This window comes from Cynocephalus volans, chromosome 6 (assembly GCF_027409185.1).
Source record: "Cynocephalus volans isolate mCynVol1 chromosome 6, mCynVol1.pri, whole genome shotgun sequence".
Taxonomy (NCBI): Eukaryota; Metazoa; Chordata; class Mammalia; order Dermoptera; family Cynocephalidae; genus Cynocephalus; species Cynocephalus volans.
Window position 1 is genome coordinate 60,743,650 of NC_084465.1, and position 26,374 is coordinate 60,770,023.

Here is a 26,374-nt window from a genome sequence, read left to right on the forward strand (position 1 = left end):
ATGCTGCTGATAAGGAGGCCCTAGGAATTGGCAGTCCCTCAAGGTGGAAGGAACCTGGGTTCTTGAATTGTCATGTAAGAGAAAGACACCCACCAACCAAGACCTTAGACTGCTACATGAGGGAGAAATAAACTTCTGTTATGATAGAACTATTAAAATTCTGGGTCTACTTGACAGCACAGGCCAGCCTACCCTGACTAATAGAGTTTGTTGGGCATCACATGGACATCAGCAACATTCTTCTTCTGGGTCTAAGGAAAGAGTAAAGACTGCCAGTGCGAAATAGTAAGCACACAGTAGACCAGAGTAGGTGGGATAATAATGGTTGATCTCGGATTCACAGACTTGGTTCAATACCAAATGTAAATTCAAGCTTCGGTCACATCTTGAAGACAATCATACAGTAATAACCTCAAGAGAGCAAGCATCCGTAGGGGTAGGTGAACTGGCTGACCAGGAAGTTGACACACTAAAAAAGTAAGACTGTTCTCTTAGTTAAGGGTCTCTCTCTGGAGCTCTATTACCTTGGGTGTCATATTTACAAGGCACTTAATAAATGTAAACTAGGATGGAATGAGAATAAATTATACTGGAGAAAAAATTTTTAAAGGGTTAATCAGAGTGGCAGCAGACATTGGCAAGAGAGATATGATGAGCAGCAGTTGGAAGAGAGGAAGCGCAGATGCTCAGAGACCCGCTGTTCCTGGAGACCTGCAGAGAGAGATAAGAAAAAGACAGGGTTGAGGGCGGGCCATTTGAGTGAGAACTACTGACCCTATACACTTAGGAACAAACTTTAAAGCATATCTACCTAGATTCTACATAGTGTTGCCTCCTTGAAGATATCCAAGTTGTATGTGTTTATGTGGATAAGAGTATGCAATATATAGATGTATGCATATACAGTCAGAACACATCCTTTAAAACATTAAAATATCAGGGTTGAGGATTATGGGTAGGTTTTAATTTTTTTCTTTCTGAGTCATCTGAATTGTTTAAAAGAAGCATATCACACATATACAATGAGAATTTTTTTTAGTTTGAAGGAGAAAAATTCTTTCCGTTAATTTTATATTTTTATGAAAATATTTAAGATGAGAAATATTTTGGTGGCTGTACATAAATAGGTAATGAGAATAAGACACAAAGTTTTGCCAATTCCTATCATGAGATCTTTCAAGAAAAGAATATTTACACACCACGTAGAATATGACTACATGTTTGCAAGTACCCCTGTTACATAATAAGCTCCTTTGAAGGCAGCACTGAATTGTGCTCATGATTATATCACTGGTCCTCGGTACGTAGTAGCTACTCGGTAATGTTAAGTGAATGAATTTATAAATGCATGAGTACTCTAGAAGCTTTTGATGTGTAACTTTCAATGGTAACTGATAAATTATTTCAGCCTTTAAATTCCCATTGCCTGTTATTTCAGTTTTTAAGTGTATGACATAAAGTAATTGACTGATGACACATAAGACACCTAAACAAGTGTTGTGTTTTTTTTCTTTCACTTTACATATCACAGCTCCATTCAACCCAAATAAAGATGCAGATAGCATTGTCAAGTTTGACACTTTTGGAGATGGAATGGGGCGATACAACGTGTTCAATTTCCAGTACGTGGGTGGAAAGTATTCCTACTTGAAGGTTGGTCACTGGTCTGAAGCCTTATCACTAGATGTCGACTCTATCCACTGGTCCCGGAACTCAATCCCTACTTCCCAGTGCAGTGACCCCTGTGCCCCCAATGAAATGAAGAACATGCAGCCAGGGGATGTCTGCTGCTGGATCTGCATTCCCTGTGAGCCCTATGAATACCTGGCTGATGAATTTACCTGTATGGATTGTGGACCTGGGCAGTGGCCCACTACAGACCTATCTGGATGCTTTGACCTTCCTGAGGACTACATCAAGTGGGAAGATGCCTGGGCCATTGGCCCAGTCACTATTGCCTGCCTGGGTTTTATGTGTACATGTACTGTTGTAACTGTTTTTATCAAGCACAACAACACACCCTTGGTCAAAGCATCAGGCCGGGAACTCTGCTACATCTTGCTGTTTGGGGTTGGCCTGTCATACTGCATGACATTCTTCTTCATTGCCAGGCCATCACCAGTCATCTGTGCATTGCGCCGACTTGGACTGGGGACCTCCTTCGCTGTCTGTTACTCAGCCCTGCTGACCAAGACAAATTGCATTGCCCGCATCTTTGATGGGGTCAAGAATGGCGCTCAGAGGCCAAAATTCATCAGCCCCAGTTCTCAGGTTTTCATCTGCCTGGGTCTGATACTGGTGCAAATTGTGGTGGTGTCTGTGTGGCTCATCCTGGAGGCTCCAGGTACCAGGAGGTACACCCTTCCAGAGAAGCGGGAAACAGTCATTTTAAAATGCAATGTCAAAGATTCCAGCATGTTGATCTCTCTCACCTATGATGTGATCCTGGTGATCTTATGCACTGTGTACGCCTTCAAAACGCGAAAGTGCCCAGAAAACTTCAACGAAGCCAAGTTCATAGGTTTTACCATGTATACCACGTGCATCATCTGGTTGGCCTTCCTCCCTATATTTTATGTGACGTCGAGTGATTACAGAGTAAGTCTTTGATTGGTGTCTTCTTTTCCTTGTTCTTTTATCCTGCCAGTGTTTTGTTGTGTGAACTGCTAATGTTTTGTAGGATTTAAAATAGATTCCTTTTATTTCATCTCAGCAATGATTGGGTAATTACAAATGCCATCGTGAACCTCTGTATTATATGTAGAAATGAATTCAGTGTTTTAAGATCATTTAAATACCTACCATGTGCAGAGCACTGTGCTAGGCACAGAGAGGAAGATAAAAGTAAATGACATTCAAGCGATTTATAATCTAATGGGAGAAAAAATGTAATACACACACACATACATTATAAAAAAGTTTAATTTAATTTAAAAAGTGATTGACAAGAGAATAAACCTGTAAGAACCTAATGAGAATACTTCAACTTAGACACAAGAGGACTTGGCTACCACAGATTGATCTGTAAATTAAAATACACTTGCAACATTAAGTCAGGATTTGTTTAAAGATCTAAAAAATTTCATTCATGCTTTCTTACTTCTCTAAAACAGATTAAAATACAATGTTAATTTGCTATGCCTTTTCTGTAACTTTAATTATATATATATATAGTCCTTGAACTATTTAAATTTTACTGTACATATCCAAGTAACCTAATTAAGTCATTATTCATAAAGTCTTCATAATATAGAATTCAAATTTCTGGGCTTCCACATAATTGCCATCTCTTTTGAAAGAGACTTCATCATTCCATCACAATTTCCCAAATTGTTAAAACCATTTATCAGGTATTTTTGCATTTATGTTTTTGACTTTAGTATCTTACAATGAGTGAGTATAAAATTATTTTCTTGTCAGAAAAAAAATGGTTTTTATTCTGTACATTTCTTAAGTGGTCATAGATAACAGTTTTCCAGAGGCATAATGGTTTCCTTGTTACAGCATAAGTTCACAAAATGAAGAGCCTCCATAGGTTGAAAATTCCCAAACCTTCTCTTTACCAGCAATTCCTAAAGTGCCAAAATCTAGAAAATTGCAGCCCAAAAAGAAGATGAAACACATACAAAATTTGTTAAGAGGAATAAGTTCAAGAGATGTGCTATACATTATGGTGACTGTAGTGGTATTCTTGAAAACCATTAAGAGATTTTAAGTGTTCTCACCACAAAAAAATGAGTATGTGAGGTAATGCATATGTTAATTATCTCCTTCAGCCATTCCACAATGTATATACATATATCAAAACATCATGTTGTACACAAGACATAAAATTTTTATTTGTGAATTAAATAATTTTTTTTATAAAAGAGAAGGCTATTTAAAGCATGGGATCAAGAGACTGGCAAAGCTTGTATTTAGTCTATTTAAATTATTCACGACCATGTGACTGATAACTATGGGCTACATTAGGTGATAAACAATTAAAAGGAAGAACATAAGTTCAATGCTGGGGTAATGGTCAGGCATTGTAAGAATACCTGTAAAAGAAATTTCAAAATCTTTAAGAACAGGTAGCATCAGAACTGGATAAGCAAAATCAAAGGTATATGAACAACAGAGGAGTTTGAACTTTTAGAGGATGGGGATTAAAATGGAGAACTATAGTTAATGTATTTTAATGCCCCATCTCTATCCTTTGTCTTTATATACACATCCAGGCCCATAGATCAGCAGGGATTTTTTTTTTTTTTTTTTTGCTTCTTAGAAAGCCAACCTTAGAAGACATGATTTTTGGAGTATTGGGACTGCAAAGCAGTTGCAATGGTAATTATTTTGCCCTGGATGCTATTTGAAAGTATTCATTCTCAAAAGAGCTGGTGAATCAAAAATAGAGCAGAAACTACTACTGAGAATAAACATAAATAACATAAAAACAATTTTTAATGAGTAAATTGGCATTCATTTCTTTAAAAAATGACTTTTTTCTCTTTACATACTAGTAATATAGTAGAGCAACTGATTGAATGGAATTAACTGAAGATTCCAGAGGTTTCAAAACATGGCAGAAGTCATAAGGAAATAATTGGGGAAGAGGTTATGGAATTGTGTTTTTTAAGGTCCATGCTAATTAAGGTATCCATCACTCTAAGATCATCTAAGGCCTCACTCCTCACAAATAAAGCCAATCCTAAGTTTACAAAAGAAATGAGAAAGGTGAGAAAGTGGACTGAGCCTCCAACACAGTGGTTTTCAAATTTGGCTACATATTGAATCAACTGAGTAGCAATAAAAAAATATTGATAACTGGGACACAGCCCCAGAGATTCTGATTTAATTGGCCTGGTCTGTGGTGACTCTAATTTGCAACAAAGATTGAAAACCACTGCCCTCAACAATCACATGTTCTTCTTGTCCCACAGATATGATTAGTCTGGCCTGTACAGTTTTGAAATGTTTTGCAATATTTGTCAAAGTTAGAAAATAGAGAATTTTACGTAAATATCTAGATTCTTGGCTTTTTTTTGTTTGTTTTTAATTGACACACAAAGGACCACACTTTGAGTGTCAAGACTCTGGATTGTTACTGCGGTTGAGGCAGGTGAAGCAATATACTACCTACAGGAGGCAGCAACTTTGGAGTCATTTGATATGAGAGATGGGCAGGGGAGCTAGGTCATGTAGGACTTTACAGGCTATAGCAAAGAGTTTAGTTTTACTTTATATAGAAAAGGAAATGATGGAAAGGTTTTTAAGCAGAGGAGATTATGATCTCACACTTTAGAGAGGAAAAAAATCCTGCTATAAAGATTCTGTATGACAGAAAAGCAAAGGTAGGAATGGAAAGACTGGCTAAGCTGCTGTGGTAGGTGTTCTGATCAGAACCTCTGACAGCTGCAATAGGATGTTAACAGTGGAAATGATTAGAAGTAGAGATAGAATCTGTCAAGAACCGTGAAAGGTTTTTACCCTACTTGCAATCTGCCAGGTTAGCCTGCCACATTTTGGGGGATGTTGGCAGAAGATACGAGACTCCTGATTCAGAGACAAAGGACTTCATTACTCACAGCCACACAGCAGTAACCAGAGGATCAGCATTCATGTCGGTTCCCCAAGTCCCATTTTCCACAAGGCAATGCGAAGTGGGCTAGGTAACACCTGCATAAGCAGTAATCGAGACAGGATCAGTATTACTGATTTTTCTCTTTGCCCTAACATCGAATTTGCCACACACAGCACTTTTACTGATCCTGTCCTTATTTTAAATGTTGATATTGGGTTCATCATGGGTTTTAGCATTAATTTTTATTTGTGCATTAATATTGCATTAAAATATTATCTGTATTGGTTACTGAATTTTCGGTGCCCCCTTAAAATTTGCATCAGTGGCAAGTACCTCACTTGTCTCACCCTATTCCCAACCATGCCTTCCCTCTGACAACTCTAGATAGATGATGATTTGGGTGTCTGTAACCAACAGAGCATAAAAATGTGAGTTTCTCCACTCTCTAAATTTCCCCAGCATACTTGGTCTGGTGTGCATGGACTTCAGCCACCCTTAAGGATAGGGAGACCTTGGTCCTAACCTTGAGCATCTTTCTCCTTAAAGCAGCTGAAATTGGGTGGAGAGTGAGGGAGGACTCAGGCAGTATGGAAGGAGAGAGCAGCTCCAGGTCAGTAAGCAACACACATTTGCTTTCAGTTTTAAGCACTCAGCAGCTACTCTTGGCTCAACCAAGCCAAGGTCCAATGCTTTTGTGCACCCAAAAGCCTAAATCAGACAACAAGCTCATCTTGAATGTCATTCATTTCAACTTTGGCAACTCGTTAACTCAGAAGCCAGAGCCTATAGCTTTCTGGCTGGGACTCACAGCTTGTGCACTTCAACTAACTTGGCCTTCACTCACACACAGTAACTTTTTTTTAAAGAAGTCCACCTTAATCCAGCATTTGCTATCTCATCATGGTAATATGTCTCAAGGTCTTGCTTGGTTTTAATATAAGGGATAGGGAAGTTTTCCAGGGTTGCTGCTAATTGCAAGAAGTTATCTAGACTTCTTTGAATCATTTTCTCATTCTTTAACACAGCACCTTTGTCAGCATTGTAAACCCAATCCAGGTGAGTAAGCACCCAAACACTAGTCAGTGCCTCATCTATGGTTTCCCAGAGTCTTTCTGTCTCAGGGAAGTCTCACCGAGAGGAGCAAAGCTCTTATTTTTTGCAGGTTCCACTGCAAAAAAAAAAAAAAAAAAAAGTGTGATACTTTAACTATCATCTTGAAATGGATCTAAGTTTGGCATGAGAGACTTCAGCAGGGCATGAGCCCTAGGAGGGCCCAGCTGTTGCCATTCTTCCTTCACCAGCATTGTGTGCCCTGCCTCTTCAACTTCCCGAGAAAACCAGCCCAAGTTCAAATGATTCAGCTGGTTTCTGCCCAAGTTCAAATGATTCAGCTGGTTTCTGCCTTCTCTGAAGTCCCTCTTTTCATGCTCAGTGTAGGTGCATGTCTCTACAAATTTTGTGTGAAAGGGAATGGAACTTTCTGCCTATTCAGGACAAATCTTAATACTAGTTGTTAGAATCAGGTGGGCTTAAATCTGATTGGGGAAGAAATCTGCCCACCCTGGCCCACCAGAGGAGGTTTAGCAATGATCAGAGCACCAGTTCAGCAACTCTCTTTGAACGTACTTACTATTATGCAGCGTTAGGCCCCTCCCCAAATCCTCCTCATTAATAGGCAGTAAAGTGGAGCACTATTTATTTCTGGTTGGCCATATAGTTTGGTTAACACATTTGCTCCAAATGTCCATGGACTTCCCTCGAGCCTCGTTAATCAGCCCTTGAGGCCCTCATACTTCCTTTCTGAAAAAGCCGTGTCTCTATTGGCATTCCATCCTCATTGCCAAAACTGTCAAAGGCTGTCTTGTTTGAGATTTTATTTTACTTGCAAGGTACCAAGTTAGCCTGCAACAGTTTTACTGATGCTGACAAAAAAAAAAAGGACTTGGTGACTCACAGCAACAGCAGTAGCAGAGTGTCAGCATTTACCCTGGTTCCCTGAGCTCCACTTCTCACAGGCCTATGCAGGTGGGCCAGGTGACCCCTGCACAGTCAGTGGGCTACATTACAGGAGTGGAACTCTGCTGAATCTTTCATAATGGATGGTATGCTGGCCTTTTGCTCTAGAGGTAGGCACTATCTCTATCTTCTAAAACTCTTTGCTATACAAATACCCTTGAAAAGAAAGTCTGGAACAAAAGCAGTCAGAGCCTTGTTTGCAAGATAACATGAGAGACCCAAAGACAATTATCTTCTAACAGAACCAATAAAATTGTTATTAGAATGGATGTGTGGGTATAAAAGCAATGGCAAAATCAAGGATGACTCCCAGGTTTTTGGTTTGCACAACTGGATGCCATTTGGTGTCACTTCCTCAATTAGAGACACTTGGAAAAAGGGACCAAGTTTTGTTTACATATTAATTATGATGTGCCTATTACATACCCAAAAGAATATGTCATGGTAATAGTTGAATATTTAGGTTTAGAAGCCCAAAGGATAGGTCAGAACTAGTAATATTCGGACATCATCAACAAAGGAGGCATTTAAGCCATGCAGCTCAATGAGATGGTAAAGAGGAGAGAGTCCAAAACTGAGGAGTGGGACACTCCATCCAGCATGTAAAGCTCAGGTAGAAGAGATAACTAAGACAGAGAATAACCAGTGAGGGAAGGATGTGTCCAAGAAGCCAAAAAGAAGGAAATAATTAGCCATGTCACATGTTGCTGGGAGTTTGAGGAAAATGAAAACAGAGCAGCATGGAGCAGTAGTGTGGAAAGCATCAGAACACAGAATTATGGATATATGCGAACTAGTGTGTAGTGTGACTTACTGAAATAACTGTGAGACTATGACTTGGGCTTTGTGAAAAAATGGTTAAAGTGTTTCAAGTTTATAAGAGGTATATTGAATACATATGGTCCATATACTATGATCAAAATGCAAATTAGTTCTGCCTCCCATTATCCCTTTAGTATATTTAGTAAGGGTAACCATCCCCTCCCCCCCTATAGAAATTCCATAAGACACATTCACACACTGAGTATTCACCATTCTGGCGCAGGGGATAAAGCAATGAACAAAAATGCTCATGACCTTGTAGGCTCAAGAATTTGTATGCTCTTAGGTAAAATAAGGTCCTACAATTATTTTTAATTGATAATCTTCTCTATTAAGAAATTGAAATGTCTAGTTCTATGGAATTATCAAAACCGTGTCTTAACATTAAATCTCGTTCCTCCTGAGGTCTGGCCTGCCTCGGGCTGAGAGCCTGCAGTGGTTGGCTGCTCCCTCCTCCTTGTTCATGCTCCCCGACCCACCTACTGCTATTTCCCTTTCATCTCTGATTAAAGAGTAATAAGGAAGAGGTAGGACAGTTCTTATGTGGCTGGATGGCTTTATGATTTCGAAGTCCACAAGTGGTTAAAGATACATCCCTGGGATGCCTGGAAGATGATTAAAGGATGTTTTCATATAATCTTCAGAAGTTCCCCTTTGGTCTTTTTCTCCTGCAGGTCCTTGAGTGCGTTGGCTGGTAATTCTCTGTTCTCTATGCTCAGTCCCAGGGCACCGAACTGTACCCCTCCAGCCCCTTTCTGTGAGGGTCTCAGGCTCCTCCATGTAGGCCCAAGACTACCCAGGAAGGCCCTTGTGTGGCCCATCTCGTCCATGCATGCCACTCAAATATGATTTGCTTTGATTAATTCTTGGAGGAAAGGACTATCTGAATATCGTAGTAAGTCTCTGTGCAGTGCCACATTTTGCTTTTTGCAAAATGTTAATTGCTTTAATAGCATTGCACATTTCACCATCTAGATTTCCAAGGCAGAAATCAGTTCCCAATCCGGGGCATCCTCCTCCTGTAGAAACACCTCGAACTTTCTGTGAACAGCCCCATAGAAATACTCCTGTGTAGGCTTTAAGTGAGGAGATAGAACATGAGTACAGCTTTTTCCAAGATACCTTCCTCCCCAAATCCTCTTCCCTCCTCTCCTCTTCTTATACTGTCTTAAAGTATGTGAGGAGTTTCAAGTTATAGAAATGGTTTCAGAAAAGTTTTCCTTGAAAATTTGCACATTTGAACTTTTCTCATCCCCACTGTATCTGATATCTCTATTGACTTCACTCGAAACTGAGACAGGAAGAGTAGAATTCTAACATAATATTACACACACACACACAGAACAAATTATACCAGCTTTATCAAGGCTTTTACATGATAGGATTAGATAGTAGCCTCTTTTCTGAGAAGCTAAAAAAGGAAAAGGAGCCTGCAACTGGGTGCCCAAGTTGGAGGGCACCGGATTAGTTACGGAAGACAAAAACTTTACAATGATGAGGATAGATGATGGTTTTAGCACTTACAATAAAACTAGGGTCTGAAGAATCACGCCACAAGTGTAGCCTGAATTTTCTTACCAAAAATAGAATGAAGCGTTCCTAAGTTCTGTGGCTGCTACAGTTAATTGTTTAGTCTTCAGCTTTTTTTGATGAGAGAGGAAGATAAGAGACTTTCGGGCATTAAAAATGATGCTATTTGGTAATAGCATTTGCCTAGAGGGAAAGGAAAAAAAATCTAAAATTACTATAGGATTTCAAGGAGCTTCTAAGTATCTACAGTAAATGTTCACAAAACTGATAGAAGAGATCATTAACTTCCATTTTTCAGTACTGAAGGTGATAAAATATGTAGAGTCTAATTTGGAATTTTCCAGCAAATCTATGGGAACTGAAGCCAGGACAAATGATGAGATCAGAGAAGAGGGAGAACAAGAGAATGAGAAGAGATGATCAGCCCCAGTTCTGAGGTTCACTTTCAGGAGCAGAGGGAGAAAGCGAAAGTTCTCTGTCAAGGACGGTGATGGTGATTACCAGATGTAACAAAGTTCCAGAGAGAACCCAACAAAATAAGAAAAAATACCACCGAATAAAGTTGATGATGCCCCCCAGTATCGAGCAGAGAAGCCAGTAGCTGATAGACAGAGCCCCTAGCAAGAAAGGGAGACGGAAAAACGTAAAAGGCCCAAATTTGTTCATAATATAGTGAATCTTAAACAAGACAAGTTCATTGACTGAAACCATCAGCAGTCTGGCCACTTCATCACTGAATTATTTATGTTTTACTATTTAAGATTCCAACTTCAGTGGTTCTGCAGAAATATCTTTACACAAATATAAAGAAAACAAACAAGAAAATCCATATGAAGTCTTGGCAGGCATTCAGAAGTACCCCACACAAATGGTGTTTGCTTGCAAACCCTGAGCAATGTTTCCATGGACATCCTAAACACAGAAGACTCAATAAATTACTGTATTGATTTGGCTGTGATTCTGGATTTTTCAGTATGCTCTTGTTTCAGTGCTCTCTTTAGTTGGCCACTTTACTGAATTTATAGCCCAGCTCTTACTAGGCAACCTTTTCTTGTAGGTGCAGACCACAACCATGTGCATCTCCGTCAGCCTGAGCGGCTTTGTGGTGTTGGGCTGTTTGTTTGCACCCAAAGTGCATATCATCCTGTTCCAACCCCAGAAGAATGTGGTCACACACAGACTGCACCTCAACAGGTTCAGTGTCAGCGGAACTGGGACCACATATTCTCAGTGTAAGTATGGAACTCAGCACTGACTCATTCATACCGAGCATTGACATAGGGACAGGCTGGGAGGGGAAGCAGTGGGCTCCATCATACCTAGCATTGTAGTAGGGACAAGCTGGGATGGACAGACAACACACACCTGTCCCCATGAACAATCTCAATTCAATTTTAATTAGTACCTGCTCAACCACTGTGTGTTAGATGCTGTGCTAGGTGCTGGGGATACAGCAGAGAGCAGGAGAGTCAAAGTTTGTTTGGGCAGTACATGAAGTCTAGCAGGGAAGAAAGACATCAAATTTGTAACTGCAGTTAGGGTTTTTACCATGATGTAGAGTGAGACAACCTGGTCTCTAGTCCTGTTCTATAATCAGTTTAATAAGTAATCTTAAGTAGTCACTCTATTGTTCCCTGCCTCAGTTTACTCATCTGACTAGAGGGTTGAATGAGACTAGTGTTCTATACAGTATGTTCTGTGTTACACAGATGCTGAAGGTACTTCATGAGAACTTAAAAGGGGAAGATAATCAAATATATTTAGATGAAAATTGTTACATCCTAAATACCTCCTTAGAAGTTTAAAGCATTTCCCTTAACATGAGCATTTAAAGATTTTGAGAATCTCTACAGCAAGGAATCCTGTCTAACTTTGTTCTTCACAGAGTTTCCTAGAAGTCTTTGATCACAGGAAAACCAACTAACATCTCATGGAATGCACCTTGGAAAATGTTAGAATAGTACTTACTACTTCAATGACACAATGTTTTTTCAACTGAGAACCAGCTGAGGAGGCAGTGTAGACTGAAGGATTCTAGGATAACTTCCCAGTCTAAAATTCTCTCTCTTCCTGGCCTGCAAATGTCTGAAACACTATCCTCAGAGAATCATTGATTTGATTCTTTAGAATTCCCTAAAGCACAAATATACCTAAAGGGGACAACCTTTTAAGCTGTTCTCAGCTAATTTGTGGTATGGAGTAGGAGAAATTCACTGACAGAAGGATGAGGGAGATGTGGGGGTGTGGAGCCACCAGAGTGGGGGGGAGGACTGAAAGTGACAGAGACAAATGACTACTTCACAATTTTGCCTCGAGTCAATTAGAAAGGATACTTCAAAATAGCTCAGCATCACGGGGTGAGCAATCGCATTAGTGCCCCAGTTTCTCCAACAAAGTACAGAATTTAAGAGGGCAACCCTTCCCCCAGCGAGCAGAGGGAAGACTGACAGGCTGCGAGCATGTGTTCAGTGATGCTGAACGGCAGTATGTGCTGCTCCTCGGCAGTAAGCAGCTATGGGGTGGGGGAGCTACAAGAAAGAACTGGCAATAACTAATAAAAACAACAAGAATAACAGCTAACAGGAACTATAATTTGTTGAATGTTTCCTATGTGCTGGGCATTGTGCTAAGTATTTTATGTGTGTATGTGTGCACGCATGTACACGTGTGCTATATCTTATTTAATGCTCACAACTTTGAGGTGAAGAAACCTGCCTAGGGTCCCACATTTTGAAAATGGAAGAACCAGAATTCCTCTGATTTCAAAGCCAGTGCTCATAACCACTACATCTAGCAGAAAGCAAGCTGGGCAAGTCCGCATTGCACTAGGTACTTGCTGGGCTTTACAGGGAGAACAGAAGGAAGGTTACCCTAGTCTGTGCAATAAGATTTACCTCTGGGCAAAAAGTGTCCTGTTGATAGCTCAGAGCTCTTAGTTGTTATTAGAACAATTTAGCAAAGTACATATGTCTTCTGCTGACCTTGTTCCAAATTGTGTATCTCTAGACCTCAGTAATTTAGAAATGGCAGTATTTTATAATACATATGTTAGGAATTAATAAATTCCTGAAGAGATAACAAAGACACTTTACCCAATGAAGTTTCTTCAGAATATTTGAAATATCCATTTACACAAAAACAATGTACCTGCTTAAACTGGAGTTCACTATGCTAATTTGAGAGTGGCTCAATTAATATTTCAAAGTGTCTACCCAACCCAACAAAGTTGGACTATTTTGTTACTAAATGAAATTTTAACTAAATTTTCTTTCTCTAAAAAGGTCTAAATTCAGACCTCATTGTTTCAGCATTATTCCCCTAATTAATCCAAAGAAATGAAATAGTATTACATAACAAAGTGAAGAATTTATACAATATCTCTAGACATTTTTAAGTGCATAAGTAACAAATACATTCATCTGTTATTTGTAATTCAATATCTTTTATTCAAAGTGTTTTATATTTGTGGGTTCATTTTATCCTCACGAGTACGAGATATCACAAGTTCTGTTTTTTAGGTAAGAAAATTGACAATTGAAGTTACTTGTCCAGGATTCAATGATTCGAGAGTCAAGAGTTGACCCTGGATTTACTGACTTGTGATTAATATCCTTCCCACTTTAATAAATTGGAACTATTATGAAATTCATTCATTCCTTAAATTTTTGAGTACCTACCATACACCAGAAATTTCTAAGCAATGTGTACACAGTAGTGAATAGTACAGGGTCCCTGATCCCAGAAAGCTTAGTGTCTAGGGCAGTGGTTTTCATACTGTATAGTTTGCCTAGTTTACATAACTGAGAAGTAGAGATTAATAAGAAACATCCTTGATTTACTTATGGCCTAAAATCCATTGATCCATTAATGGGTCATAAATTTCATTTAGTGTGTTTGACAAGTATTTTTAAGAAGAAAATAGAATAGAAAACCTTAGTGTGCATTACATGTAATAAGGGTAAGTCATGAAGAGTCACTTGCATGCACCCAGTCCAGGTAAAATGTGTTTATTACTATGAATCACAATGAAACAACCTTGAAAGCCACTGGTCTATGGGATCTAGTTCTATGCCTGAACATGTTACTGACCCACTGTGGTCAGAATTTACACAACTCATTTAATATCTGAGTGCCTTTTTCCTCCATTATATATTCAGCTCAATTTGTATCCACTTTCTTCCTAAATACAGGTGAGTATGTTGTTTTATAAATCAAGAAAAATCCTTAAATGCGAGTTAATTAGATTAAGCATATGTTTTACTTAGGTTGTACATAATTTATGTTCTTCTGGTAAGTATTATGCTGGCACTTTATTCCATTAAGTGATTGTTACTGATATTTCTGCTGGTTTTCCGACTTGTTCTCTCAAGAGGTAAAAACAAAAACTGCATGTACAGATGAGAGTAAGCTAGTATAGCAACAGAGTTATCTCCTCCTCTTCACATTTAGTTCTCTAATCCTGCATAACAAACTTCCCCATAATTTAGTGGCTTAAGACAACAACCCTTTTATTATCTCTCACAGTTCTATGGGTCAGGAATTCAGGCAGGGCTCGGGTGGGCAGTTCACCTGCTCCATGAGGCCTTGACTGGGGTCTTCCTGTGGTTTTCAGCAGAGACTGAGATGATCTAAAAGATCCACAGAGATTTCACTCTTATTCTTTACACCTTGGCAGGAAGCCTCTCCATATGGGCTCCCAAAGAGCATGCTTCATAAAAGACGAAGTAGAAATAGGCCTGGCCAGAAAATTGATACAGTGTGACTGGTACCATACTTATTCATTAAAGTTATGTCAGAGCTGGCCTAGATTTGAGGGAAGGGACATAGATCCACCTCTCAAAGAATCCGTAGCCATTTTTATTATACCACAGTATCCAAATCCTAAATTAATCCAGTACTACACCCCTATCAAGGATTACAGTTACTTACACTTAATTCCATGTGATAACAAGAAGTCATCCAGACTAGAAGTCTGCAGGCATATTAACTCCCAGTTAATCCTCTGGCAGAGAGCAGCAGAAATATCACATGACTTTGGAGACTCTGTGAGCTTCCTGATGCTAGCTGAGGTGGTTGGTAGCAGAAAGAGTACTGGAATTGGATTTTAAAGCTGAGCAATTCCTCCAAAAAGATGGAAAAGTGTGACAAAACTCAGAAGCGGGGAGGAAAGAAAGAACATGTGGTTAAGGATATCTTAGAAGACTCATTGTTTGAGAAATGTTTTACACATTGCTATGTGGAAAAGTGAAAAATTCAATTTGTGTCTGATTAACTATATACAATGGAAGTCAGAATAATAAAGATAAATGACACCTTAACTTTTCTCCATTGAGTGTAGCCATAGGCCAATGGTTCCCAAATATTTGTGTACAAAGAAATAACCTCCTTGAAAAGGGAATCCCTGATTACTATGGCATGAGGCAAAGGCCAGAAATCTGGTTTATAACTGATACCCCAGCTGATTCAATGGAGATCCAAGGAAAACATTTTGAGAAACTCAGCACAAACCATCCTTGTCTATGTCATCCACTGAGATCAGTGCAGGGAAGTCTTCTTAATGACCACAGAGGAAGGAGACGTGGGATTCAGAGAGGTAGTGGTATTCTGAACATCCATCCTTTGCCTCATGATGCCAATGGCCACATCCTGTGCAGTTCTTTCCCAAGCTCCCCCTGGAACCCTCCAGGGAAGGCATTTCCAGTATAGAAGCACCTGGCCGTTCAGAAAATATTTGCTGAAAGTGGACGTGCTTCTTCCAATGGCAGTAAAAATCCTAAAATCCTAAATTCATACTTGTAGTGCTGCTCCCACACCCACACACATAAGCAAACGTCCTTTGTCTTTGGATGAAAAAGAAAACAGGTCATTCTTTATACTGTTCTGCTTTAGAAACAATGAGTTGGTTCCCAAGGACAGGCAATCAAGAATATATGCTGGGAATGCAAGTGGAACTGGTATCATTGAAGGAGACAGGCTGGATGTACATGTGAGATTACATGCAGGACAGAGTGTCGGCACTGATGTGGGTTTTATATCAGAACAGATTGAGGAGAGAGGTGAGAAATGAAGTATGCCCCATAGTCTTCAGAGCCATTATGGACCTAGATTTGCTCTTACTGGGATACGTGTTTCTCTTGCTGATGGTGATCTTGTCTAGGTGGTAGTGTGTGAGCTGCTCAATTAATAGAATTATTCTTTATTACGGAGTACGTCCACATTATAAAAAGAAAGCAACATGTATTAGTCTATTTCTGTTGCTTATAAATCACCCAGTTCCAGATATTTTGTTATAAAGAAAAAGAAATTTATTGCTTATGGTTTCTAGGGCTGGGAAGTCCAAAGTCCAGGGAACACTTCTGGTGAGAGCCTTGGAGGTGGTGGCAGTGACAGCAGGGTATCACATTGTAAAAATGGTGGAAGCAGAGAGAGCAGAGACAGAGAAAAACAGACTCTCCTATTCTTTTAAAGCCCTCAGAACCACGCCCCTGACCACCATTTTTAATCCATTCACTATGGCATGGTCCTACAATCTAATCACTTCTTCAAGGCTCCACCTTTCATTTACCATAATAGGATTTCCCACTCTCACAACAGTCACAGTGGGGCCAAGTTTCTAATACATAAAACTTGGGGGACACGACTCAAGCTTCAATGAGTTTTGGCAGAACATAATTCAATCCACTACACAATAGTACAAAAAGATCAAGTGAACAGTCTTCTAGAGTCGTGGCATAATTTTTCCCCAGAGCTACAGCAACAGAAAGCAAGCACATGAGGACCAGACTTTGCACTTATCAAGAGCCGAGCCTTTGAATATATCCTAGTTAGCAGGGGTTAAGCCATTGTTGAAGTCTGAATATGACTTTATAAAAGAAAAAAAAAATACCACATAATGCCCAAGTTTCTTATTGACAGTGCATCTCCAGAGAAACAATATTATAGGCTTATGTCTGTACTATAACCTCAAGGATTCCCATACTGACACTATGTACTAGTCTGGCCAGGCAAATTAGCAAGTTATTTGGTAACACAGACTGAATTGACAGTCTTTGGCCACAGGCATAAGTACATTATAAACATAAGTCCTTAATGGACAAGGCAGGAGGAATAAGTGAAGTCAGCTGCTTCCAGGCAAAATATACCTAATGCTTCCAAATCAGACAGATGTCAATCTGTTTTTCCCTTTGGAAAGCAGGGCACTCCTGAGAACCTCATTCCATTCCCTTCCACTCCCTTCCTCACTGGGGATGGAGAAAGGAGAGTCTCCAGCTGTAACAGGTAACCTACCTGGATTAGAGAAGTGATGCTTAGTACCTCTCCTTTCGTCTATTTAATATTGCCATTGAACTTGTCTTACAACTGCTCTTTTCTGACCCTTAAATCATTTTCTCTTTACCTCTAATATTTTGCTAGTTTCACCCCAAGCAAATATAGTCCACCTTCTTTTTTTTTTTTACAGGCTTAATTTCTGTCAGAAATACTGACTTTTGCAATTCAAATAAGCATTTTATTATGCATCCCTATGACAGCCATTTAACTTCTGAATTCTATGTCTAAGATACACGGAAAGGTAGCATAAAGCATGGATCCTCACTGGGAGCTTGCCACCTAGGTGAAATCAAATGCCTCCACCTTTCGTAACTCTTATTCATATAGGCTCTTTGTTTTGTTTTCATGGCACTTTCCGTAAGAATTGATACATTCTTTACCAAGAGCCAGGGAATACAAGCAGTAAGGTCGTGATGACACTTCTCCCCACTCTACAATATATGAGAGCACCTCAGCACAGGCCAAATACTTATTTCTAATGCCACAGTCATCCCTTATCTGATGTACTTGCTAGATGGGAAGTATCAGTCTTGATATACCCTGGATTAAGGAGGCTTCCTGATGCAAACATTTGGACTTGTACCTTTCACTGGTGCATGAAATGTTATGATTTTCTCTTGAAAAGTAGTTAACAGTTTTAAATGAGAAAGTAGAAATGGACACCACAACCCCAGGTAGATCAATTTTACAAAAGTACATATGGAAAATGAGAAAGTAGCCATTGATTCCCTTAGAACTTTCCATGTCTTGGAAAGAGTAGCAGACATACCCTGGTTTAAAAAATGCTAAGACAGAGGGGATTCTGTTGTCTGCAACTGGAATCTGACCACTGGGAAATTTTCAGAAACTTTTCATGCAATAATGTAGATACTGCTGGGGGCACTATCATAGACATGTTTGTTTAATCAGGACATGAATAATAGCCCTCCTTCAATAATAACAGTGACTGCATATGTTTAGGACGATGAAAAAGTTTTTGGAAATAGAGGTGATGGTTACAAAGCATCATGAATGTAAGTAATTCCACTGAAGTGTATGTGTAAAAATGGTTATAATGGCGAATCTTATATATATATTACCACAATTAAAAAAATAGAAAAAAATGTGTCCACAGGGACTGCAGCTAAAAAGGCTGCTAAGGATCATTTATTCTAATAACCGTATTTCTAGATGAGAAAACTAGGGCCCTATCTATTATATATTTTAAGGAATTTAGTAAGTGAAATTATAGAGATACAAAGCCCTCAAAAGCAGCTTCTGGCTTTTCCGCCTTAGCTCAGTTTCAAAATTCGATTCAGACTATTCTGAGAATGAGAATCTTAGCATCTGCAAATTCGATTCCACGCCACACCCAACAGCATCTTGTTCTATCAGCATGGCTGCAGACTGTGTCCCATGCCAGGGAGCTCAACAGCATAAATCATGTCCATCTGAGACACTAGTGATCCATGCAACCAGGCTGCACACAGAGAAAGCATGATCTTCCAGAGGTGCTCCCACAAAACTTCTCAGAAAATGTGATATGATGAAGACAAAGGAATATTGCTAGTGGTAACTGGCTAAATGTTTATGTGAAAGACATAATTTTTATTAAGTTGTTCTTTAAAAGCAAGTATGACTTTTTTGAATTAAATTACAGTGCATAGTTCCTCCTTCTGTCTTATACACTTAAATAGAATGCAAATTCATAAAGAGTTTCTAAACCAAGAGTTCAATATCGTATGGGAGATACCTACAGTCTTACACATTTCCCTGGAACCCCAAATGTATGAAATGTCTTTGGGAATATGGTACTATGCTCAGAAACTATGTACTTATTTTGGAAAGGAAATATGTAAATAATCAACTATTGCCCATACATTGGTTTCAGATGCTTAATATCTTAAAAAAAAAAAAAAAAAAAAAAAAAGGAAGCAGAGGGTCTAACATCAACTTATTATACTCTATTTTTCTTCCCTACTTCTTTTTCACTTTAAGTGACATTCCCTGGAGAACAGCCTTAAATGGAGGGATTTGTGTGCCTATGTAACATTAAAATCCCTATCCATATAAAAAAAAAGTTGGGGGGTGGGGGTGCCTGCCCTACCTGGTATAATTTTGGAGGCTTTGGGAAAAGACCTTCTTACCAAGTAAATGTGACCAATCTTCAATTCACTCATTCATTGAAGAAATTTTGGAGCCAGGCTCAGCTCTAGGACCAGGGATGTGTCAAAACAAATTCTGCACTCATAGTGCTTGCATTCTAATTGGGCCAGAGGAGGGGCCCACACAAACAAATAACAGATAACATATCAGGTGTCAACAAGTGATGTGAAGAAACTAACATGGGGAATGAACAAATAAGGCACACTAGGAATGGAGAGAGTTACTATTTCTTATAGAGTGGCCAGGAAAGGGCTTTCTGATAAAGTGACATTTGAGCAGAGACATGAAGAAAGGACATCTGAGGGAAAGACACACCAAGCCGTAGAACAGCAAATGAGAGGGCCATGTGGCTAGAAGAAAGTGAATAAGGGTGAAAGTGAGAAGAGATGAGGACAGAGAGGGGAACAGATCATGTAGGACTTTGGAGATCATTGTAACAACTTTTGCTTTTCTATTGAAAGAAATGGGAAAGCACTAGAAGCATTTCATCAGAGGTGTGGAATGACCTGACTTTAGAAGCATCATTTTGGCTGTGTGGGCAGAATATAACACAGGGACAGGCAGAATGATTCCTTAGGAGGTTATTGTACAGTCCAGATGTTGGTGGCTTAGATCAGGGTGGTAGCAGTGGAAGCTAATAAAGAGTTCAGATGCTGTATGTAATTTGAAGGTGAAGCTAACAGGATTAACTCCACTAGAAAGGGGGACTAATGCCTGACATTATTTTATTAGAGTTTAACACTCAGCTTCAGACCTTGAGCCCTAGGCATAGTAGCATGTGTGGCTCATACTAGTCACCTGAGCCTCAAAGTGAATGAGTGTCTGATCATTGTCTGAAACCACATTTGGATAGAAAAAAAGGAGAAACCAGAAATTTGGGGCAACTAAGAGACAGTAAGAAGAATGCAAAATCAGTACACTAGTACCAAAATTGAGTCCCTTCATTTACCAATTATTTATTGAGCATCCACTTTTATTCCTCCTGAGGGAGGGAAGAGAGAGTAAAAGAACGTGATTTAAAAAACAGCATGAATGATGTGGCAACAATGCAGTGAGGTATTTTGTTGAAGACCAAGTGGAATTTATGTTAATAAGGTAATTAAGCTGTATTATGAGTCATAAAAAAGACACATGCTGTATCTTCTCTTTCCATGAATTTTGTCTCACAAGAACAGAATCACTGAATGAGGAAATCTTTTCTTTCATATAGTTCTAACTCCACATTTGGACACTAAATATTGGGTTTGTAGATTTTTATCCCACAGCATAATGAATATGATTTTATATGAAGTCTGCTGAAGAGTTCAAGACCATTACTTGGGTCATAAAGGAGAAACAGTTGTTGAGAAGTCAGTCTATATTTCTTAATAATGAATTCTCTGCCTCCCACTGTGAAATCTCTGACATGGCAAGACTACCAAACCAGTGCATAGCAGTGTCATCAGCTGCCCAGACAATATATATTAATCACCTGATGAACTTCTGGAATGGAACACAAGCAGAATTAAGATGATGAGTAAGAAGAGAGATTGAGTGACAAAGCAGGAGGGCAACAACCAGCTGGTGGAAACCGGACTCCGTGACCATAACATTAAAATATCTCAACAAGCATACATCCTGGGGAAAATTATTTGGGGTCACCAGGAGCAAGGAAATGGAACAGATGGGGGCAAACTGGAACATCTGTTCTGTTGGAATGTTTTTCTCCGAGTCTTATGTATTACACAGTTACAGTAACACACTGATTCTCAGGATCCAGTCTCAGCCACTAAATTGACTAACAGACTTGGCATCCATAAGAATCTATTAAATAAATATGTTTAGCATTGACTGAGGGCACAGTTACCTGAAAAAAGAGGGTCATTTTCTCCAAAGCCTAGCCAGTCCGTGAATTACTGGTAAAAAAGAAGCGGATTTCACAGAGCAAGACAAAGCTACCACTTGGACTGCGTTGATCTCCAATGCTTCACCAAGTCTGTAAAGCAAAATATGCCTTTTGATGGATGTGAATTGCCCTTTTGTGATCAATAGTGGGACTTATGAGGTCTTGTTCAGCTGTCTTCAGTTTTCACTTTGAAGGGCAAAAAGCACCACCTTAGCCTACAGTAACTAATAAATATTATTTACCCCAAGTCCCAGAAAAGTCAAAAATAAGCCTGCATACCTCTTATTTCTGGCAGAAAGGATGATTATGGAAATCTGCTTAACCACACTTAAGAAAGTGGGCTAAACTTACACCATTAAAAATCTCGTGAGAATTTCATCAGTCTAATAGCAAAAGCTCATCACAAACACACACACGCACAAATGATAGTACTTTGCTCTTCCACATATTTTACCACCTTGGGGAATAACAGATGAGCTAATCCAGAGGGCATATGTAAAATATTTATGAAAAGCAGAGTAATTGAGGTAGTAAACTCATAAAACAATAATTTCCTCTACTATATTCAGCAGCATGTGCAAAAATGAGAATATTTTTTACATAATAAAATGCACTGGCAAAAGCTCCAGGTGAAATAGTAAAAGAGAAGTGGAAAAATACAAGTTAGAGTTCCCTTCTATATGCTAAAAAGTGTTTAGGGGGAAAACAGCTGCAGAAAGAATCTTGTGGGTGTTTTTGGTGTTGTTATTTCTTGTAAGGAGAACTTGAATTTGTATTATCTTCCTCAGTGAGTTCAGACATTCTGACATAGGGTATTCCCCTTAATGTCTCTATGAAGCAGGCAGATGACTCAAAGTTATTCTATGAACTTTTATAAAGATGTCTATGGGGTGCATAGTAGAAAACTATGTTAAACTAGAACTTGAGGTTTCCCATGCAGTTAGCCTTTGCAGTCTCTGTACTTCTTAGTAAAAATATGTCCAATTTTTAAGAAATTAGAATGCAGTGAGCAACACAGTGTAAGAGTACACTTCAAAGAATAGCATCACACCAAGTTCCACATTAGTATGGGGAGCATCAGAGTAGGTTTCTGATACAACCTTAATAAATGCAGACAGGGAGGGTATTAGTCCGAGGTAGACAGAGAGGGGCATTTGCCTACCAGCCCTTCGTTCTGCTAGACTTACCCCCATGACACGTCCTTCCTCTTCAATCTCTGAAAATGAAAACCCACACAGAAATAATAAAACTTGATCCTGGAAAAGATAAAGAGATTAGTCAAAATGTCAAAGGCAGCATGCCTGCTCTGGGAAGCTCACAGCCTGAGCCAGTTCTCTTCGCAAGAGTAGTTGATGGCCATTGCCACAATGTGGCTTGAGAAGCAGAAAGACCCACCTGTCCCAAAACAAGGTGCCTGCATCCTTCTCATTTGCTGGTCATTTCTATAGATTAAAAGATATTTTCCTTCTTAAAACTTCCATTCATTTCCTCACTCTATGCAAACATTAATATGATCATTCGGGAAATATTTATGGAGGGTCTATTACATGACCATTACTAGGGATAAAACAATGAAACAGACAAGCAAAGCCTCTGCATATGTTCTGGTCAAAAACACAGAATACTAACAACAAAAAAATGAAATAAGCTAGAAAAAAAGCAGGCAGCACAGTTGGGCTAAACTGAGTTTTAAAACTGGGTGATGTGACAGAGAATAAGTTACCAGCTACTTTAGATTAGGTGGCCTGATGGCAGCCCTTCTGAGGAGGTGACATTTCAGATGTGAATGATAAGAAGAAGCCAGACATGTGATGATCAGGGGAAAGAGCATTCCTGGCAGAGAAAATGGCTACTGCAAAGGTGCAAAGTTGAGAAGCAGACTTGCTGCGTTTGAGGACAAAAGTAAAAAGGGGAAAAATGTGGAATGAGGTGACCACAGAAAGACAAGCGCACAGGGATTTATAAGCCAAAGTCAGGAGTCAGAGCACAAAGAGAAGCCACTGGAGGCATGTACATAGGTGACATATTTTAAAATACTTTCACTGCTGTACAGAGAATATACAGATATTGCCAGGAGCCAAGAGTGGAAACAGGGATGCCAGTGGTGCGGCTATTGCAAGAGTCAGGAGAGGATATTGGTGGCTTGGCCCAGGGTGGTGTATGCAGAGATAGAAGTATCTCTTGGATGTGGAGACAGAGTTCAATGAACCTGATGATAGGTTTCACATGGGGGGGATGGACAAAAAAAGGAATGAAGCATAAAATTTAGATTTTTGGTTTGGATGATTGGCCAGATGATAAGACCATTCACTGAGGAAAGGAAGGCTAAATGGGGACAGATTAGGGAATCAAGAATTCTGCTTTGGCTACCGATTTTGAAATGTCTATTAAACATCCACATGAAGATGTCAAGTTGGGTATAAGGGGACTGCAGAAAGAACACATACGGGAGTCCCCTGTTATTCATGGGGGATACATACCAAGACCCCAAGGGATGCCTGAAACTGCAAATAGTAATGAACCCTGCATATAGTATGTTTTTTCTGATACATACATATTTATGATAAAGTTTAACTTATAAATTAGGCTCAGTAAGAGATTGAGAACAATAACTAATAATAAAATAGAACAATTATACTGTAATAAAAGCTATGTGAATATGGTCTCTGTCTCAAAATTTCTCATCTTACTGTGCTCACCCTTCTTCTTGTGATCTGTTGACCTGATAACCAGGATGCCTGCTGACGAACTACTAAGGGCGGGGAACATCTACAGTGGGGATAAAGTGGACAAAGGGATGATTCACATCCTGAGCAGAACAGCACAAGATTTCATTACTCTTCTCAAAAAAACAAGCAATTTAAAATTTATAAATTATTTCTGGAATTTTCCTTTTAATATTTTTAGACCATGGTTGACCAGAGGTTACTGAAACCACAGATAAGGGGGACTGCTGTATGTATGGACTGGCCTAGAGGTCTGTCCTAGCTTTCCAGTGACCTATGTTTTGAACTGCACTTTGCCTTGTTCTTGCTCTTACCTAGCTTTGACAAGTCTGGAATTAGATAACATGCATGAAAATACTTTATCTAATTACAGCATTTTCAAAGAACAAAATTAAACCCTGCCTCACATTTGGAATTATCATCATGACCACTTCCCATCACGTATTAACCTGCACATCCTGTATTAAAATTTTCTTCATTGTAGAAGTTTCAAGAAAAGTAGATTATCTCATCTATGTCCTCAATGGTATTATGGCTTTTAAAGTGCTCATACTGTAAAGAAAATTGAATCTGATCCTAACATTTATAAAAGGAAAACAAAAATCTTCAAAAGAGTCAACATGTCACATGTGACTTTAGGAAGCCACACAGACATGACTTTATAGATTTTCTCACATACCTAGCCAAGTAATCAACGCAAAAGTAAGGGACTGTCATTTCCCTAGTGGTGGACCTACTGAAAGACTTCAGCACCTGAAATATACAGTGAATGCTCCCCCACATAATCTCAAGTTTCATAGTTACTCCTTTGTGTTTAAGGAAACTTCTATGCAAAATGCAAATTTGTGGGGCAAGACTACATCCACTATCGGGCATGAACACTTCAGCATAAGATTAGTTTATCTGCTTATTAACTGAGAGATATGCCATTAAAGAATGGGACAGATGACTGGCCAATTTGATCTGGGCTGTCTGTGGTCAGGTGGCCAAGGGGATCAGCTCCTACTATTAGAGGATGCCCAGATAGCCAGGCCAAGTGATGGGATGTGGAGAGGCCTTAAAGGTAATGTAAGGCCATCTCTTTAACCTATTCTTTTGTCTACAAGGTTTCATCCCATGCAGCATGGGGCTCCTTGCTTTTCTCCTCATTCCGTGGGGGGGAAAAAAGCATTAAGGGTGAAATAGACGTAACTTATCTGTGTCTAGATTTCTCATAAAAACACAACTTTAACAAGTTAATAGCTAAGAACTGTATGTGGGAAAACTATGTCATAAAAGTAATGAATACACATACCCATACTATATGCACATCATGCCCCTGTTGCCACTGTTGTCATTAACAAGGGCATCATCACTTTGGAATGTCTTCTTTTCTGAGAAATATTATAAAATTGAAGCTCTCAGCACTCCAGCCCTTGCTGTTATTTTTACTGAGGTTATCCACTTGAACAATGAAAATATATCAAGCCATTCTTTAAGGCAGTGGAGTTCACAGATGACTTATGGGACTACATAAGAGTCATCACTGACCATAAAAACAAAACTAAAGTAATCAAAATGGTAAATAATTTAGCAATCTATAAGAAAATTGGACTGAGCTTTCAGTTCTGCACATTGTATTTTAACCAGATTACAGATTACCAAATCTAATCTTCCACACACGTGACTTCTTTAAACAACAATTATGGTTATAAATTCTCTCTCCAAGAGATATGACATTAGTGGAGGTGTGTTCCAGGATGCAAACTAATTTTGAGCCAAATGTATTTAGAAAGTTGACTTATTATAGCATTAAATCATTTAGAATTTTCCAAAGAAAAAAGTTAAAATGAGTTTTTCACTTAATTTTAATCAAGTGTCTAGGATTATTCATTCCATTACCTATGTAACCCATTTGACTAACTCTATGTTTTCTGTCCTACTTTGTTTTCCAGCCTCTGCAAGCATGTATGTCCCCACAGTGTGCAATGGGCGGGAAGTCCTCGACTCCACCACCTCATCTCTGTGATTGTGAAATGCAGTTCAGTTCTTGTGTTTTTAGACTGTTAGACAGAAGTATTCGCGTGCAGCTCCAGAATATGGAAACAGAACAAAAGAACCATAGTACCTTTTTTTTAGAAACAGTACAATAAATTATTTTTGAGGACTGTACAGTATATAGTGACGTGCTAGAACTTTCTAGGCTGATTTTAGTGCCCCCATTACTAACAATTCCCCAGAACATGGAAATAACCATTGTTTACAGAGCTGAGCATTGGTGACAGGGTGTGACAGGATCAGTCTACTAAAAAAATACGGTGGCAATATTAGGTAACTTTTTTTCCTATGAAGTTTTTTGTAGGTCCTTGTTGTAACTAA

At 39.1% G+C, this 26,374-nt stretch overlaps 1 protein-coding gene across 2 annotated transcripts in view; it reads left to right on the plus strand.

Moving 5' to 3' along the window:
- Positions 1 to 26,065, plus strand: part of GRM3 (glutamate metabotropic receptor 3) — a 95,346-nt gene extending 69,281 nt beyond the window's left edge. The window contains exons 3-5 of one of the 2 annotated variants that reach the window (XM_063100923.1): positions 1,532 to 2,598; positions 10,989 to 11,163; positions 25,951 to 26,024. In XM_063100923.1, the coding sequence (XP_062956993.1) occupies positions 1,532 to 2,598; positions 10,989 to 11,163; positions 25,951 to 26,024 (1,316 nt within the window). Of the gene's footprint in view, positions 1 to 1,531; positions 2,599 to 10,988; positions 11,164 to 25,950 lie in introns of both variants that reach the window. The other variant, XM_063100924.1, reaches the window with a different exon arrangement.
- Positions 26,066 to 26,374: the final 309 nt, after the last annotated feature.